This window comes from Castor canadensis, chromosome 2 (assembly GCF_047511655.1).
Source record: "Castor canadensis chromosome 2, mCasCan1.hap1v2, whole genome shotgun sequence".
Lineage (NCBI taxonomy): Eukaryota > Metazoa > Chordata > Mammalia > Rodentia > Castoridae > Castor > Castor canadensis.
In genome coordinates, this window is record NC_133387.1 from 141,598,953 (window position 1) to 141,617,797 (window position 18,845).

The 18,845-nt window shown below is 40.3% G+C and overlaps 1 protein-coding gene across 4 annotated transcripts in view; it reads right to left on the bottom strand.

The window, feature by feature from the left end:
* Dmxl2 (Dmx like 2) overlaps positions 1–18,084 on the bottom strand; it is a 153,172-nt gene extending 135,088 nt beyond the window's left edge. For all 4 annotated transcript variants that reach the window (XM_074065949.1, XM_074065947.1, XM_074065948.1 and 1 more), the window contains exon 1: positions 17,863–18,084. In XM_074065949.1, the coding sequence (XP_073922050.1) occupies positions 17,863–17,949 (87 nt within the window). In that variant the 5' untranslated portion in view covers positions 17,950–18,084. The remainder of the gene's footprint in view (positions 1–17,862) is intronic.
* Between the last annotated feature and the right edge of the window lie 761 nt (positions 18,085–18,845).

Here is an 18,845-nt window from a genome sequence, read left to right on the forward strand (position 1 = left end):
GATCAGTTAGAGATGAATCACCTTGGGTTGTTAACACATTTGTACATGAAAGCAATGCTAAGAATCTCCCTGTACAGCTATCCTTATCTCAACTAGCAAAAACGCTTTGTCTTCCTTATTATGCTATGTCTTCTCTTCAACAAAATTAGAGATAAGGGCAGAACAGGTTCTGCCTGGAAGTGAGGGGAGGAGAAGAGGGCGGGGAAGGGAGGCACAGGGGAGAAATGACCCAAACAATGTGCGCACATGTGAATAAATGAGTAATAAAAAATTAAAAAAAAAAAAAGGGCTGGTGGAGTGGCTCAAGGTGTAGGCCCTGAGTTCAAGCCCAGTACCACAAAAAAAAAAAAAAGGAAGAAAGAAAGAAATGAAATTAAGAACAAAAACAATAGAAAACATGAGTGAGTAAAATCAAAAGCCGGTTCTTCTGAGAAAGATCAATAAAATACATAAATCTCTAGTAAGAGAAAGAAAAGATGCACATTGCCAATATGATGAACAACAGGCGGCTATCAGTACTAACCCTGTAGACACTAAAAAGCAGAATAATGAAATGACACAAACAACTGTACACACATAAATCTTACAGGCCAGAGACTCTGAAAACACACCCAAGATGAGGTTAAAGGACTACTAGAACAGTCCTTTAACCTTTCATCAATATAGTATAGATTTTTAAAAAATGTGAAGACTCTAGACCCAAATGGTTCACTGGCAAATTCTACTAACATTCAAAGGAAAAAAATGACAAGAAGTCTACATGATCCTGACAGAAAACAGAAAAGCATAAAATAATTCCAAATTCACTTAATAAAACAAGCATTACAATACCAAAACTATATAAAAATAGTACAAGGGGAAAAATAACAATATTAATATTAGTATTAATATTAATGTTAATATACACAGATGCAAAAACACTCGATGAAATATTAGCAAATCAAATCCAGTTATAAATAAAAATAATAATCTACCATAAACAGGTGGAGTCTACACCAGTAAAACAAGGCTAATTCAATTCTAAAATCATTCAGTTATTCACTATATTAATAATCTAAAGAAAAGCACATGACTATATCAACAGATGCAGAAAAAGCATGTGATAATATTCAAGATGATTCAAATGAAAAATGTCAGCAAAGAATAGAAGGGAACTTATTCAACCTTATAAAGAGCACCCACTAATGGGGGGATAAAAGAACCCTCCTAGAGCTATTACGGTCACAGAATACAAAAATCAACACATAAAAATCAATAGTGTTTCTAGGTTTTAGTCCTGAAAAACTGGAAAATGAAATTTTTAAAAATATAGCCATTTAACATAGCTTCAAAAAATTAAATACTGGGACTGAGTACTTGCCTAACACCACAAAAAATAAGTAAATAAATCAAATAAAGGAAAAATGGTAATAAATAAATAGCATTTGTGAGGCCCTGGTTTAATACCCAGCACTGCAAAAAATAAGTAAATAAATACTTAGTTATCTAACAAAACATGTATGGAACCAATATGTATATTAATTTAAAAATCAAATATCTAAATAGACATATCACGTTCATAAGTGGAAGACTCAACATTTTAAAGATACCAATTCTCCCAAATTAAGCCACAAGCTTAACAAAAAGATGATCAAATTCCTAGTAGGACTTTATTTTTGGAGATATATAGAAACCGCTCCTAAAATTTAAGTGGTAAGGAACAAGAATAGCCAAAATTATTGTGAAAAAAAGAGAAGAAAGCTAAAAGAATCACACTACACAATTATAAAACTAATAAAATAAGTATATAAGAAAGTAGTATTGGCAAAGAAATAGATACATAGTTCATGAAGCATAATTCAGACTCAAGAAATAGAGATACACAAATACCAATTCGTTTTTTCAATTTTAATTAGACATAATTGTGTATATTCACGGGGTATAGTGTGGATTTCAGCACATGTATGCAACAATCAATGACTAAATCTGGGTAATTAGCATATCCATCACCTCAAATATTTCTCATTTCTGTGTGTTAGGAACATTCAAAATTCTCTCCTTAGCTACTTTGATACAGCCAACTGATTTTTGACAAAGGTGTAATTCAATGGAGAAAGGATAGCTCTTCCACAAAAGACAAACCATTCACATACCAAAAAAATCTTCACTAACCTTACACCTCTTGTAAAATGTAACTCTAAATGAATCATAGGATCTAATCTAAAACACAAACAAAAAAAAGCTAATGAAATATGAAAAAAATACCCTCACATAAAAGAGCTCACAACCCTTGGGGAATGAGGGTGTCAAAATCTAGGAGAAACAGAGAACCTAGAACAGTACTCGGCTCTGAGATTCAGTCAGTCCTCAGAGCATCGCCAACCTGCAAGAGAAAGGGTAAAATGGAGATGCATTCTGATATTCTTTTGGGTCTAGAACAAAACTGAAAGCCAAAAGATAAGCCACCCTACATGTGAAGCTGAGATCTTGAAAACAAATCCAAAGACTATGGAGAACAGAATAAAAACAACACTGTGTTGACTTATATTTGGTTTGTACCATCCTCATGGTTAAGAAAACCTCAAGCCTAGAGCTTGGACTAATGTCATGCAAACCAGTAAAATTTCTGAGGTATGTAACTTAAAGTAAATTAAAATTCCTTTTTGGAGAAGATCCCATCATCTGAGGCCTTTAAATTATTCTTAAGAGTCATTTTTCAAATATATTTAGTCATATAAAAAAATGCTCTTAAAAAAATGGCTTCCTGAGAGAATCAGCAAAACTGAGAATTTAAGTATAGGTTTAACAGCAAACCAGACCCTGGCTGAAGATAAGATTAGCAAACGGATTAGGAAAAAGGATCCTGGGCAAAGGATAAAAAGACAGGAAATAGAGAAGAAAGGGTGTTGGACACAATGTCAGACAATTCTAGTGTTCTCTAGCACAGTAGGGTAACTATTGTTCACAATTTACTATGTATTTCAAAACACAAGGAGTTCAAAGGTTCACAACAAAGAAATGATAAATTTTATCCAATTACGAGATATTCAGAAGAGTAATCTGAAATTACTCAGAGAAGTCGAAAAGGAAAAAGGTGCACAAAAGCCAATCAAAAGAAAGCAATGCCAGATAAAGTAGACTGGAAAACACTGACAGAGACTTTTTAAGTAGTAATATAATTTTCTTGATAAACAGGTCAATTTAATAGAAAAGATAAAATTTTAAATTTATAAGCATAAATAAATAAAACCACAATTATCCCTGTTAAGAAGACAGGGATAAATCCACACTAGCTGCTAGATTTTAATACTGATACTTCAGTAGAAAATGAATAAGCAGACAGAAAAGCAAGCCAAGTGTAGTAGCTTACTTATGCAATCCCAGCTATTCAGGAAGCTGAAGCAGGAGGATGATGAGTTTGAGGCAAGCCAGGCAAGGTAACAAGGCCCACCTCAAAAATAAATAATAAACTTTTTGAGCCAGGGATATGATGCAGAGGTAGAGTGCTTGCCTAGCATGCACAAGGCCCTGGATTCAAAACCCACCAACGGAAAACAAAAATCCTGATGAATAAGCAAGACAGAAATGCAGTAAAGTTTTAGAAGATTTAAACAGCATGACTGACACTCTTGACCTCACGGACGTAAGAACACTGTATCTAACAACTGCAATGCATCTATTTTCTTTCTTTTTTCTTTTTTTGTTTGCCGTACTGGGGCACTGAATTCACAGCCTCACACTTGCTGAGAAGGTACCATACCACTTGAGCCACATATCCTGTTCATTTTGCTCTGGTTATTTTGGGGATGGAATTTGGAGAACTATTTGCCCAAGTTGGCCTCAAACCATGATCCTTGAGATCTCAGCCTCCCAAGTAGCTAGGATTACAAGTGTGAGCCACCAGTGACTGGTTTGCATCTACTTTCTTTAAGAACACAAGGACTGTTTCTATAAATTGACCAATTGAAATTCCAACACACCTAAAAAAGATTAGAAGTATGTATCATATAACGCTTAGACACCATAGAGCAATGCTGGAATAAGTAAGAATTAAAACTTTGAATATATGTGAAATATACTTCAAATTTACTTATAGGTTAATACTTTAAAAAACAGCTTAGTCCTGGTGGAGTGGCTCAAGTGGTAGAGTACCTGCCTAGCAAGGGTGAGGCCCTGAATTCAAACCCTTAGTACTGCCAAAAAAAAAAAAAAAAAAAAAGCTTAGTGTGCTGCAAACAATATAGATCTTGGAAAACTTGTATTTTTTTTCTTCTGTTGTTTGTGGGATTTGGGGGGTTCTTTGCTTGTTTTGGTTTTGAGCTGTTTCAGTTTGGGGGTTTTTGTTTGTTTTGAGACGTGCTTACCTTGTAGCCAAGGATGACCTCAAACTCATGATCTTCCTGCTCCCACTCTGCAAGTTCTGGGATTATAGATGTGTGCCAGCACACCTGGCAAAAATTTACATCCTTGTGCATATAGAAAGACTAAAATAAGTGAGGCATGGCTGTAAACAAGTTATAGGGAAAAACTGCAAATTAATCCAAATAATGCAAAAGGAAGGAAATAAAGAGTAAAAGTTAACCAGGTATGGTGGTACACAGCTGTAATCCCAGCATATGGAAGGTGGAGGCAGAAGGGTCACAAGTTCAAGGCCCATTTAAACTACATAGAGAGTTGGAGGCCTGCCAGGCTATATAGCAAGACCATGTCTCAAAAAATTAAATAAACAAGAGTCCACCACATGCTGCATTCTCTCCCACCGTGCCTCTCCCCAAGCCTTTCCTGCTGGGATCCTAGCTCTATTCCCTCGGACCTGGGCCTTTAGACGGGCTGGAAGTCTGCTGTCCCAACAGGACACCGTTCTGGGCAATGGCTGCGGTTAGGGGAAGCCAAGCACAATTTTTACACCTCCCTGGGCTTCCCCTGGGTCTGTGACTCTCAGATACAGGCAGATTTCCTGACACATTTGGGGAAATATCATGGCTGCAAAGTCATGGAAGTGATTACAGATGCAGGCTGGGCCATGAGATTTGTTTTGGTGTTTGTGCAGCCTGGACAGATCCCACCAACCTCCCTTCTCACCTCACTGTAACTGATCCATCCTCCTACTATGGATGAAGATGGCAAGGGGACAGTACTGAGACTGTCACAATGCTCTTGTGACCTCCCCTAAGATTCTGGTGAGAGAGAGGCCCGTGGGAGCCATCTGGTCAGGAATGGCCTTTAGTTGAATTTGATAATTTCTCCCACCATCCAAATTATTCAGTACAGGCTCTTGGTTTGATCACCAGCACCACCAAAAAACTACAATATTCCAGAATTCTGCATCCCATTTGGAGTGGCTTTTTATTAGAAGCATAAAAAAAAGTGGAAGATTCTCAAGTCCCTAGAGCTTCAAAAGGTACTGAACTTATTACAGTTTTATTCTAAACTTAGTATGGCCAATATCGGGCTGATGTGCCCCAACAATGGGCCCTTCATTCCTTTAATGACTTATGCTTTGAAGTTAAGTGCACAAATCTATTAAGAAGTTAAAAGTAGCAGGGCACCAGGTGGCTCACACCTGTAATCCTAGCTACTTAGGAGGCAGAGATCAGAAGGATAGCGGTTCAAAGCCAGCCTGGGCAAACAGTTCCACGAGTCCCTATCACAAAAAAAGGGCTGGCATAGTGGCTCATGGTAAAGGCCCTGAGTTCAAGCCCCAGTCCCACAAATAAAACAAATAAAAAATTCTTTTTTAAAAAAGGCGTATCTTAGGTAGAGCACTTCAATACTGGGAGGAACAGGGCCACATCTCCATTCAGGTTGATAAAAAGATGCCTTGAAGTTTATGCCTTGAGCCATAACACCAGGTTTGACCAATAATAAAAATAGTATTTTGTACTCACTTCACTGTATGACTAAGAAGCTTACACAGCTTTAGGATCTATAAATATCCCCTCCTTAATCTGATTAATCTTCATAATACCTCAAGGTAAAGGCAATTGCAGACACTTAAGTAGTATCTTCCTAAGCTCTGGTAATGAGTAAATAGAATACAAGAGACTATGTACAAAGTCCAACCTGCATACATACACCACTTCAGGAAGGCACATTAAAATTGTCAGGAAAAAGGAATTAATATTTTCTGACTTGACTTTTGCTTACTGTTCCAAGCACGATTCTATGTAAAATGTTTGTTTTTCATTATAGATCCAGGACAGAACGTTCCTAATTTTAAGAAAAAATTTTAAGCCACGCATGGTGGTACTCACCTGTAATCTCAGCACTTGCAAGGCTGAGGCAGGAGGATCATGAGTTTAAGAACATTCTGGGCTAAATAGTGAAACGTGTTTCAAAAAGTAAATAAAATAAAAAATTTGAACAAAAAAGTAAATACATAAAAGAACAGAAATTAATGAAATGCAAAGTAAATATAAATACACAATAGAGAAGTAGTGTAGTAAAGTAGTGGTTTCTTTAAAAAGATTTAATAAAGTTAATAAACCTTTACTAAGAAAAAAGACGAGAAAGCACAAATAGCTAATGGCAGTAATGAGAAAAGAGGCAACACTACAGATGCTGCAGACTTTAAAGAGACAATAAAAGACTGCTGTGAACAACTTCCTGCTAATGAATTTAAAAATCTACACAAAAAAATAACTCAGTCATTCAAGGGGAGAAAAAAGGACCAATCACTTCTCAGTGTTTTGCCTAATCCCAAAGAAAAGTACAGGTAAGTATACTCAAATCATACGACAAGCTTCTTCCAGGAGGCCATGATCCAACTTGCCACAATATTAAGGAACTTTTTTCTCTGTGTTGTATCATTACAAATAATTTTGTTTTAATTCTGCATTTTTACAATTTTCTACATGAGTGTATGCTACTTTTTAAATTTTAAAGGAAACAAAAAAGAAAAGTTCATCGTAACTCTGCCCCAGGTATAGCTGTGTGGACTTCACTAAATCTTACAATTTCTCAAAGGTATTAGTTTACTCATCTATAAAATGAAGGTACTAAACTAAATGTAAATTGTACAACATGAGTTTCATGTGCCAGTTTAACATACAAAGTAGATACTGATCCTATCACTTTTTTAAAAATTGCCTGTGCCAGATGTTGTGTTACACAGCTATAATCCCAGCACGCAGGAGGTTGAAGCAAGAGTAGCTCACGTTCAAGGCCAGACTGGGCTACACAGTGATAACCTGTCTCAAAAAAAAAAAAAATTGCAGGCTGGTGGAGTGGCTTAAACTGTACAGTGAATGTCTACAAAGTATGAGACCCTGAGTTCAAACCCTAAGTACAGGAAAAAAAAATTGCCAGCTGGACACCAATGGCTCACACCTATAACCCCCTATCTACTCAGGAGACAGTTCAAGGATCACAGCTGAAAGCCAGCCCTGGGGAAATAGTTTGAGAGACACTATCTCAAAAATACCCAACACAAAAACAGGGCTGGCAGAGTAGCAAAAGTGGTAGAGCACCTGCCTAGCAAGTGTGAGTACTGAATCCAAAGCCAGTGGGGGGGGGGGGGAAGGGGGGAATCTGCCTTGTTATCTATACACAAACCGCATTCAGACAACACTATTAAATTCTATCAGAAAGAAAGGCTGCAGTTCAATTACTGTGTAGCCCAAACCATACTTTGGTAGCTGATCCCCAATTTAACTACACACACCAAGTGCTCTTATGAGCTGTGCACTTCAGTACTCGCTTATCCTGGAGGGTATGCACAACGCCAAAAACTCAAACATTCTTTGAATAGAAGATGAAAAGAAAGTTACACTAATCAAAATTATACTGGGGATGAAAACTTTCATCTTTACTTTCTGTACTCACTGTTTCAGTAAGTTTTTTACAACGCAGGTTCTACGTTAATTTTTTAAAAACAAAACAAGCTGTTTGCTTTTAGTGGCTAAATTGGGCTTTTGATTGTATCTATACAAAATCTGTCCAGCATACAATTACCACAGCCATGTCTGAATGTTTCACTTGTCTATGTATTCACTCTGGAAAGTGATTTAAAAGAGTCTTACATCTATTCAAGAGAATTCCTTGGAGTTCAGATTTCCAGGCAGGGCAGCCACTTCACTTCCTTCATATTTCTGTCAGGCCAGCACAGCTGATTGCTGAAATATGCTATGAACTAAATTGTGTCTTCTAAAAATCCTTAAATTGAAACACTAACTTCCAATGTGACTGTATTCAGAGACAAGGAAGTAAATAAGGTTAAATGAGGTCGAAGTGGGGAGGAAGGTTGGGAAGAGGTGACCAATTGGTTCCACGTCACAGTGAGAGAGGAGTAAGACGTTCTGCTGTGCTCTTGTACAGCAAGATAACCATAGACAGCAATAATGTACTACTGCACACATCAAAAGGCTAGGAGAAAGGAGTTTGAGTGTTTTCACCACAAAGAAATGGTAAATGTTTGAGGAGATATATATAATTTAAACATTTACACAAAGTATACCTATATCAAAATATCAAATGGCACTCCATAAATGTGTACAACTTTTGTTTTTATGAAGCACTTCAAGAAATAAATTTAAGCCAGGACACTGGTGGCTCATGACTGTAATCCTAGCTACTCAGGAGGCAGAGATCAGGATGATCCCGGTTCGAAGCCAGCCCAGGCAAATAGTTCTCGAGACCCTAACCCAAAAATACCTAACACAAAAAGGGCTAGTGGAATGGTTCAAAATGATGACCCTGAGTTCATGTCCTGGTATCTCAAAAAAAAAAAAAAACAAAGAAAAATTTAAATTAGGGGCTTGGAGCAGTGGCTCACATCTGTAATCCCAGCTACTCAGGAGGTGGTAATCAAGAGAATAGAGGTTCAAAGACAGTCCAGGCAAAAAGTTAGCAAAACCACATCTCAACAAATAAACTGGACACAGTGGTGCACACCGTAATCCCAGCTACACAGGAGGCATAGGTAGGAGGGTAGTAATCTGAGGTTGACTCCAGCATAAAATGCAAGACCCTATCCAAAAAATAACTAAAGCTAAAAAGGGTTAGGGGACTCAAGTGGGTGAGCACCTGCCTATCAAGTGTAGGACCCTAAATTCAAACCCCAGTACTACCAAAAGTAAACAAATTTAAATCAGAAAATAAAACCAACTTCCTATAGCAAAAAAAAAAAAAAAGTGGAGCCCTAATCTAATAGAACTAGCATCCTTATGAGAAGGGGTAGGAAGAGACACCAAGAGTGCATGTACACAGAGGAAAGGCCTATGAGGACACAGCTTGCACTACATACAAGCCAAGGAGAAAAGGCCTCAAGAGAAATGAAGCCTGCTGACACCTTGATCTCGGACATTCAGCCTCCGGAACTAGTAGAAAACTAATTCTGTTGTTTAAGCCACCCAACCTGTGGTATTTTATTACGGCAGCCCTAATAAACTAATACAACACATTATCTCTGATAGTCTTAAAACAAAGAACCTCTACACTATAAACATTTATCAGGTTAGTCCAATTTGTCATATACTGACATCTTTTAAAAACACAATGAAGAAAATGTGAGAACCTCCTAATGGGCAGAGTTTGTTAATATCTCTTGATACACTAATATAAATCCTTGAATTAAACCAGACCAGCAGAGCCTTATACCTGGATTGTATTATATTACTTGGATTGTATTATAAAACTGATTTTTCTAAGCATGACTTAATACCACTGACCTAGATCAAGAAATACTACTTTTTAAAATGCCCTTTTGAAAGTAGCCATTGTGTCTCTATAAGAATGCTGTATTCCCACTAAGTGCCTTCCCGTTTATTAACTTACTGACCATCAGGTTCTGTTCTAGATGCGAAAGAAATAGGAATAAAGGATACTGAAGGCACTTAGGATTTTATTTGGAGTTTTGTTTTTTTTTTTTAAAGTCATTTGCAAGTTTTGAAGTTTTGTAGGACTTCAAAGGATGAGTAAGATTTGGTTTATATTTTAACCAGAACTCTGAATGAGACTAGATTAAAGACAAAAAAGGCAGAGATCACTTAAGATCCGACTGCCAGAATCCAGGAAGGAAATGATTATGTCTTAGACCAAGGTAGTTGCGGTAAATATGGTGAGAAGTAGTCAGATCCTGGATGTATTCTAAAGGAACAGACAACAGCATTTGCTAACATTAGCTATAGGGTACAAGTGGAGGAGAAAAAAAGAGATTTCGAAGTTACTATTTGCTGATTTAGGGAAGGCCAGAAGGGGAGCATGTCATAAGGTTGGGACTCAGTGATAGCCATTAGGCATTCAAGAAGATTTCAAAGAAAGAGCAGGATGTACACATCTGGGATCAGGCTGAGGAGCAGTTAGGTGAGGAGAGGCAAGACCAGAAAGCTAAATGAAGAAAGTAGAACAGCAAAAACAATTTTACAGGAAAAAAAGGGGAAACTGGTAGCACAACACCCTTGAGTAGGAAAGAAGGATGAAACTGCAGCACATAAATCAGATCTCTAACAACTTCAGTACTGTTTGGGCTGGTATTTTACACTGGATAATTCTTTGTTGTGGAAAGCAGTTCTGTGCATTGTAAGACACTGATTTCAAACTCTGGCCTCTCCTCACTAGATACCAATACTGATCCTACAATCCAGCGATAGCAATCAAAGAATGTCTTCAGACATGCAAGGTAGGAGAATTGCTGTCCAAGGTCAGCCTTAGAAAAAGCACAAGACCCTATCAGAAAAACAAACTAACAGCTAAACTAGTCCTTTTGTACGGTGTGGCTCAAGTGGTAGAGCACTTGCCTAGCAAACACAAGGCCCTGAGTTCAATTCTAGAACTGCCAAAAAAAAGTCTCTAGATACTACTAAGCCTTCCCGGGCAAAATTACTTCCAGTTTAGAACAATCAGTACAAATAGATAAAGTGGCCTTCCTTTGCTAGAAACGTGGTTATTCATCCATGCAAAAGGAATGATAGAAGATGCTGTGGGCAGAGTACATAATTTGATACCTCCTGCTGACTAGATCCTCTTAAATGTAGCCAGAGTCAAGGCCAGAGATGATGTGAAAAAACTGCTAGCAAGTCATAAATCAAAATCATTACTCCTAAGAAAATTTTGACCATATTGCTCTTGAACTACAACTATCACAGGAGCTAAGTTTATCTGTGAACTGAGTGTAAGCCAAAATTTCTATTTGTTTTTTGTGTCTATCTTTGCCCATTTACAAAATGTCTTTATGGTCTCAGACTTCCTGGGTTTCTTCTAAAGTCATAGAAGGAAAACATCACTAATGACTTAGTATAATTAAATGTTGTTACTCCCAAGAGAAATCAATCTTTAGAAGAAGTGAAGAAAACATACCTAAATGAACACATCCATTTAAAAAGTTATTATTTATGCCCTTCAAATCACCCTACCAAATTACCATATACAATGTTTAGAGAAGTCTGGCTTTATTCAGCAAACCTGTTCACACCTACTGACTTCTCTACCAGAAGGCATATAATAGGTGTTTAGGGTTGGGGAACATGAAAGAAGCCCTTGGGCTGGGGGCATGGCTTAAGTGATAGAGCACCTGCCTAGCAAGTGCAAGGCTGTAAGTTCAAACTCCAGTACCATCAAAAAAAAAAAAAAATGATAATAATAAAGAAAGAAAATAAAGAAGCCTTCATCAATCGTGAAATGAGAAGGTTTGAGACTATAAAGTGCAGGCAACTGGTTTCACATACATACATCAAGGCCCTGGGTTACATGAGCTATCTCTAAGACAAAAAATATATAGTCGTATCACCTGTGCAAGTTTTATCTGCTCCTTTGGCAGCAGGTCCTATGATCATCATGAATTAGGGTTCCAGGTCAAAAATATAATGCAAAAGGATTCTACAAACTTAAAAAGACTGCAAACCCAAACACTTCTAGTAAAATATATAGCTTCCAAACTTGTTTTAAAAAATAACTGGCAAGCTAAAAACACTTTGCTAAATCTGAACTTCAGACATTCTGCTATTATCCCCTTTTAAACAATGCTTTGCTTTCTTTCAGAGAAAGAAATCAAATTGGTCAGGCATGACTTGTTTTTTCACTATGCCCTGTGGTTGTTAACCAACATCCTGTGCTCTTTTTGATAGAAACTGAGACTCTGATTTATTCTAAAAATTTCCTGAGATCTAAGATAAAATAATCTGATTATAATTATAATTTCTAAAGAATTTTTTAAGCCAGTTGTGGTGGCTCACACCTGTGATCCCAGGTTTTCAGGAGGCAGAGATCAGGAGGCCAGCCCAGGCAAAAAAGATGGTGATACCCCATCTCAACCAATTTAAAAAAAAAAAAAAAGCTGGAAGCAGTGGTGTGCACCTGTCAGCCATGAGGGAAGCATAAATAGGAGGATCAAGGTAGAAGCCAGCAGGGCATAAACAGGAGAACTTATTTGAAAAACAACTTAAGCAAAAAAGGGATGAGGCCATGGCTCAAGTGGCAGAGTGCCTACCTAGCAAGTACAAGGCCCTGAGTTCACACCCCAGTACTGCCTAAAAGTAAATAAAAAGAATCTTTTAAATACCCCGAATCCTATGAAAAGAAAGTAAATGAGTAAAGATACTGTGAGGTGGGGAGGCTTCCTAAGGAGTACATGAACACCATCACACAGGTCCTATCTTCCGTACTATGGGATGTCTGGGACTATGCCAGGCATCTGAACTACTGTATCATCTGCCAGGTGGTAAGGGTCCAGTCATAACAGCCTCCACCTCAGCTGTGAGTCCAGAGACCCCTAGGCCCACCACCTCATGACTGCTCTGAATGGGCTATGAACTGGGCCAGAAGGGTTAGACCAACTGACTGTGAAGTCATCAACAGTACTGTGAATACAGTAAAGGGCAAGACAACAGACTCCAGACCTGTAACTTCACCACACCACTTCGTGTCTATGGGTCTTCTCTTTTGACCCCCGGAAATCTCTTCAGAAATCTATATACGGTTATTCAAGGTCTAAACACTTACGGAACACCTCATTTAAGAATATGTTTGCAGGTCTGGAGGCATAGCTCAAGTGATAGAGTGTCTGCCTAGCAAGCATGAGGCCCTGAGTTCAATTCTCCAGTATCACCCAAATAAACAAAAACAAAAAGGGCTGGTGGAGTGGCTCAAGCTGTAAAGTGCCTGCCTAGCAAGCATGAAGCCCTGAGTTCAAACACCAGTACCAAAAAAAAAAGAATTTGTTTGGTAATAAAAAAAAACTAAAAATTTAAGTGATTTAGCCAAGATCACACAAAGTAGTTGGTCCAACTTCCTATTTCGGGAGAAGGCATTATTCAGAACCACACCAAAGTTTCTGGATAGTTGCTAAGATCTTCCCACCATAAGCAGGAAGGCTTTTATTTATTTATTTATGTATATATTCTCGTATGTATGTTTTGGCAGTAGTGGGGTTTGAACTCAGGGCCTCACACTTGCTAGGCAGGTGTTCTATCACTTGAGCCACCCTACCAGCCATAGGAAGGCTTAATTAACAATCTACACAAGGACATAAGAATTTACATAGCCTCGTATTTGCATACCAGCTAACACTAAGTGAAAGCCCATGAAATACTGTCTATCAATTTATATAAACAAGAAGGTACACTCCCAGAAAAATGGGTCAATTCCTCTTGGAAAACAAGTCCTTTCTAAATTCTTGACTTCTGTCTTTCCCTTTACCCTCAGCATGGTCAAGAGATGGATGAGTTGTTCAGCCAGTGCAGAAGCACTTCTCTCTCCAACTCCCTGATATCCCTGGCCAAAAGTAGCCTCCTATTTCTCCAAAATTCTCACAAGAATTCCAATGCCCAGTAATATCACACAGCTGGCCTGCTGGGGTTAGGTGTATGTTTTAACTCTTCTATTAGACTAGCAGGTTTCTACACTTCTTTAATTTCTTTAATTATCTCCCTCAAAGCAAGACTATGTCTCAGGGCTTTTTTTTTTTTTTTCAATACTGGCGTTTGAACTCAGGGCCTCACACTTTCAAGGAAGGTGCTCCAGCACTTGAGCCACTCTGCCAACCCCTGGACTTTGTTTTGTTTTTTTTTTAATCCCCACAGAGCCTAGTACACTTATGTATTCAACAAACATTTGCTAAATGTGTAAGTAGGCTGCTCATTTTCTAAGTATGGCTGCGCAGTAATTCTAAGAGTACAATGTTATACTAACACACAGTTAAAACGTCTACACTACACTCGATCTTACCAAAAGCCAAGAAGTATTTTGTTTTGTTTTTTTTTGGCTGTCCTGGGGATTGAACCCAGGACCTCAGGCAGCAAGGTTCTACCTTTTGAGTCATGTTCTAGCCATGTACATCATTTTTAATCTCTGCCAGTATATTATAAAGTCCCTGAGAATGGAAACTATTTAATTTTTGTAAACTTTGATCCAGGTGTTTTAAGGCTAGAATAACAGGGAGGGAGCTGAGGGGACAGACCATGGGGGCAATATAACTAATGTGCAATATAAGTCTAATTGGAATTGTCACTATGAATTGCCCCCCCATAGCGAATTATAGCCTAACAAAAAAATTAATTAAAAAAAAGACTGGAATAACATCAACAGCCCTTTACATCTGAAAATACAGTTAGCACCCCAAAGGGCCAAAACGGTGAAAATTTTAAATTACATTAATCAGTACCGTCACTATCTTAATTACTATTTTAATATTTACAGAAAAGTAAAAAAACAGTATTTTTCAAGAACTCAGTAAGCAATATAATAGAGAAATTTACACTATGTGTTACATAAAGCCTTACATCATTCATTTACCTGAATGTCATTTATCTGACATGTAATTAGAAATATCTTAATGGCGAAATAAAGTATAATAAAGGTCAATCATGTTCGGTCACCTCCTCACCCTACCCAGGATCTGACTTACTGCAGAATATCAGTATTTCCAAAACTTTGACCTTACACTGAAGAGAGAGAAGAGGTGATGTTTCAAACTATGCTCTGCAACTGTATTTATAAAACCACAATTGACTATTGTCTAAAAACTGCTGTTAACTGCTGGTTGAATGGCTCAAGTGGTAGAGCTTCTGCCTTGCACATGTGAAGTCCTGAGTTCAAACCCCAGGACCACTAAAAGCAAAAAAAAAAACTGTCACCACTAAAACTCCATGCTTTACTAGGGCTGTACACTACAAACCACATCACCATGTCAATCTAGCACAAACTGGGACATCACGACATCACTAAGCAGTCATTCACTACCCAGCCAAGAGAGCCATCCACAATGTCATAACCACCTGAAAATCTTTCAAGAACAATTCCATCCTTCAAAGTTTTTCAGTTTATAGTCTCCAAGATAAATAATCTACCCTATTTTGAAAATGTTGTCAGGTATTGGGAAACATCAGCTAAGAATTATTGGTTAGCTGCAACGGAGTCTTGGGCAGTCTTTCCTTTATTCTAACCACCCACACACCCACCCACCCACACCCACCCACACCCCCACACACCCACACCCCCACACACCCACACCCACACGGTTCAAACCAGGAACACTGCTGGAAACAATCTTCTGAGAAATGCCCAGGTCACAAGACTCATTCTAGTCATGCCTGGGCCCCTTTTAGTCATCTGATCCAGAACTACAGTTTTTCTCATCTGATTGCTAAAACCCAAATGCCATGCTCAGGTAAAAAGGCTTTTTTTAATCTGTACATATATAGGCATTCAAGGTATTTGTTAGTTCAGTCTAGAGTGCTTGAAAACAGCTTATTCTCAGTTTTAAGAAAATCTGTTTCATAAAACCCAAAAGGTTATTTCTAGTTCATAGCAAAATTATAACTGGATCAGTGCATTTACACCTATGGTACTAAAATGAAATGGCGTGCAAAGTAAGTTTGTATTTGCATTTGTCAAAGGGTCAAGACAACAATCAGTGTGACAGGTATCCTAAACCAGGTAAATTTTGAGTTGTATTTCAGAAGATGAAAAGGAAGTACACTCTTGATTCAACATAAAAATGCAGGCCAGCAAGAAACCAGTATGTAACAGAAGGGCCAAGGTAAGATACAATCAAACATAAAGTCCAAGAGTACAGAATAACTGACAAGTTTAAATTTCCTAATTTGACTAGTGGGGACAACTACATATTCTTAAACTACAACTGGTATGATGAAATGGTACTTGAAGAAAATTATCGGAGCAGCTGGGTGGAGGATTAAGTGAAGTGATCAGGGCTGAGTATAATGAAAGCCATTCACAAGTGTTTATATTAAGCAACACAAATAAAGTTCTCCAACAGTCCATAGTGGTGACTATGGTCATGAAAAGGAGTAAATCTGATAGACAGTGCGGTCAGCTAGATTTGGTGACAGGATGAATTAGGGAGGTGGAAAAAGACTGGACAATAACTCCAAGAATCTGGCCACACAGATGGCCTACAGCATAACCACACCTGCAAAGCATTACCAGTTTTCTCGCTGGCCTTTGCAGACAGCATCTTAACCCTGTTTAACTCGATATTCCAGCCCCTTGATGCACTCTACTTTAGAATGGAAGCTGTAGACTACCACCATCCTGGAAGTGGAAAATACCCCATAACCAAAGGTTCCAGATTTGTTTCTTGATGGACGAAGCCAGCTCCTGTAATTCTGCGGGACCTCCTCCCTCTGCATACACTAGGAACAGAGAAATTCCTTTTCTCTATCCCCCAAAGATTCTCTACACACTTGAAATGCAAGCTTAATTCTCTACTGATCTTTTAAGTCACATGTAAACAAAACACAGATGACACCTTTGAGTGACAGGTGTACCAATATAAGTCAGGTAAATCCTGTTTTTAAAGAATTTATTCTAAACTGGAACAAAACCAACTTGGTTACATTTAAAAATTAATATGGCTCAAAGCAACCTCGTGGGGTAATTCTTAATGATTCACAAAATGTTAAACGGCAGATAAATTCTGTTCCAGGGTGCACTGCTACATAATGATTCTGCAGTTTTACCAGAGCTCTTTTTTTTTTTTTTTAATTTCTGCAGTTTTAAATACAAACTGCTGGAAAGCAGACATCAGATCAAAGGGGTTCCTGTTGTCTAAAAAGCGTATCACTATGCTATTTCCAATTTTATCAAGCACAATGGTTATCAATAATGTATATTTAGTAGAGTTCTCGCTGCCTATAGTTCCTTCTAAGGAGAACCATATATAATTTTTAAAAAGAAAAAGAAAAGAAAACCTCAAGTTAAACGATGGGAGTGTGGCTAAAAAGAATTTCTAGGGCTTGTTTTGAACATTCTAGTCTCAAAAAGGACTGATGAGTCCAGTTTCTTTGAGAAACATGTCTGTTTCATCTAGATATCAAAGAGGTTCTAAATGTTATATTTCCATCTATTTTATCACGCATGCCAAAAAAAAAAAAAAAGACATTTTCACACCGACTTAGGTTTTTTTGGGGGGGTGGGGGGTTGTTTGTTTTTTGGGTTCTAGCTACATGGGTTACCAAACCGTGGCCTCATGATAAACAAGAGAGCGCTCCAGGCCACTGTCCCTCTAACCCTTCCATTCTACATCTGTCAGGGGCAAGGGGCGGATTTTCCTGGGTTTTTTTCGTGGGTGCCGAGGTCCTGCATCAGGAGGCTCCCCGCCGCCCCGGCACCTCGGGCAGGGGACCCAGGGCGCAGCATCGCCTCCTGGCCGGCGACGGAGACCAGGCGTCCCCGCACGCACGCAGGGCAGGTGCGAGGCGGCTGCACACACCTCGTCCCCCACAGACCTTCCAGTCCTGTCCCCTGGCGGGACACCCAGTCCCAGGGCCCCCAAGGAAACTGCCCCACGCAAGGCTGCAAAAGGGGCGTGGGTGGGGCGCCCCCTCCCCCGTTCCTCGCAGCCTCCAGCGGCGGCGTGGGCCGCCAGGGCGCGGAGCCCCGACCCCCGGTCCCTGTCTCCCCCGCGGGCTGCCGGCCGCCGCTCACCGTGAAGGGGACATCCCCGACGCTGCCCACGGAGTAGCAGTTATCTCCAGGGTTGACAGCCCCGGTGAGGACCTGATGCAGATGCATCTCTGGAGTCCGGGCTGGACAGCGGAATGCGCGAGAGGGGCGACGAGCCCCGCGCCCGGCTCTCTTCCGGCCGCCAGAGCCGTTTCCAATCCACCTCCCTCGGAACCCAGCCCGAGGCGGCTCGGGCTTAACGCCTCGCTGGGCTTTTGCCTTCCCCCAGCCTCTCCCCTCCTGCCATGGGAGGTCCTCGGCTGCCGCCGACGCCGCCCGGTCGCCGCTCGGCTCTGGAAATACCCGGATGCTTCCACAGCCTGCTGCACCGGCGCACAAATGCTGGAGGAAAGGCAAGGGAGCGTGTGAGCGTGGGGTGGGGGTGCGGGGAACAGAGAGTCGCCGGGGGAAACGCGCGAGCCGGGCGCGTGCTGGACGGGACGCGACGCTCCGCCCGAGGGAGAAGGGCGCGGGCCGGCGCGTGCGCGTGCGCGCTCCCAGCGGGGGAGCGACGGACGAGTGGGCGGGCACAGCCTCCTCCTCCGGCGGCGAGCCTTACTGCTCAGGCCTTTCCCCCAACTCCTGCCCAGCCCAGCCCAGCCCAGCCCAGCCCAGCCCAGCCCAGCCCCACCCGCGCCAGCGCGTGCGCGCGCAGCAGTTTCCACGGCAACCGCGCGCGCCACGCAGGGCCGCCCCGCCCCTCTATGCTGGGTTGCGCGCGCAGACGTGCGGGAGTTCCCTGGGAGCCTCCAGGGCTGAGGCCGCTAGGGGCAGGGCCGGGAGCGTGCGGAACCACTGAGCAGCCCGACGCCGGGGACACAGTGCCAACCTATTTTGCTTGCTGCGTGTTTCATCTATTCCCAAGCACAAGGTGGGAATAGGTCAGCGATGCTGACCTCGGGAGAAGGACGATCCCGTAACTGGGAAATTCCACCTTGCGTCTTTTTAATAGGGCATGTTTTATT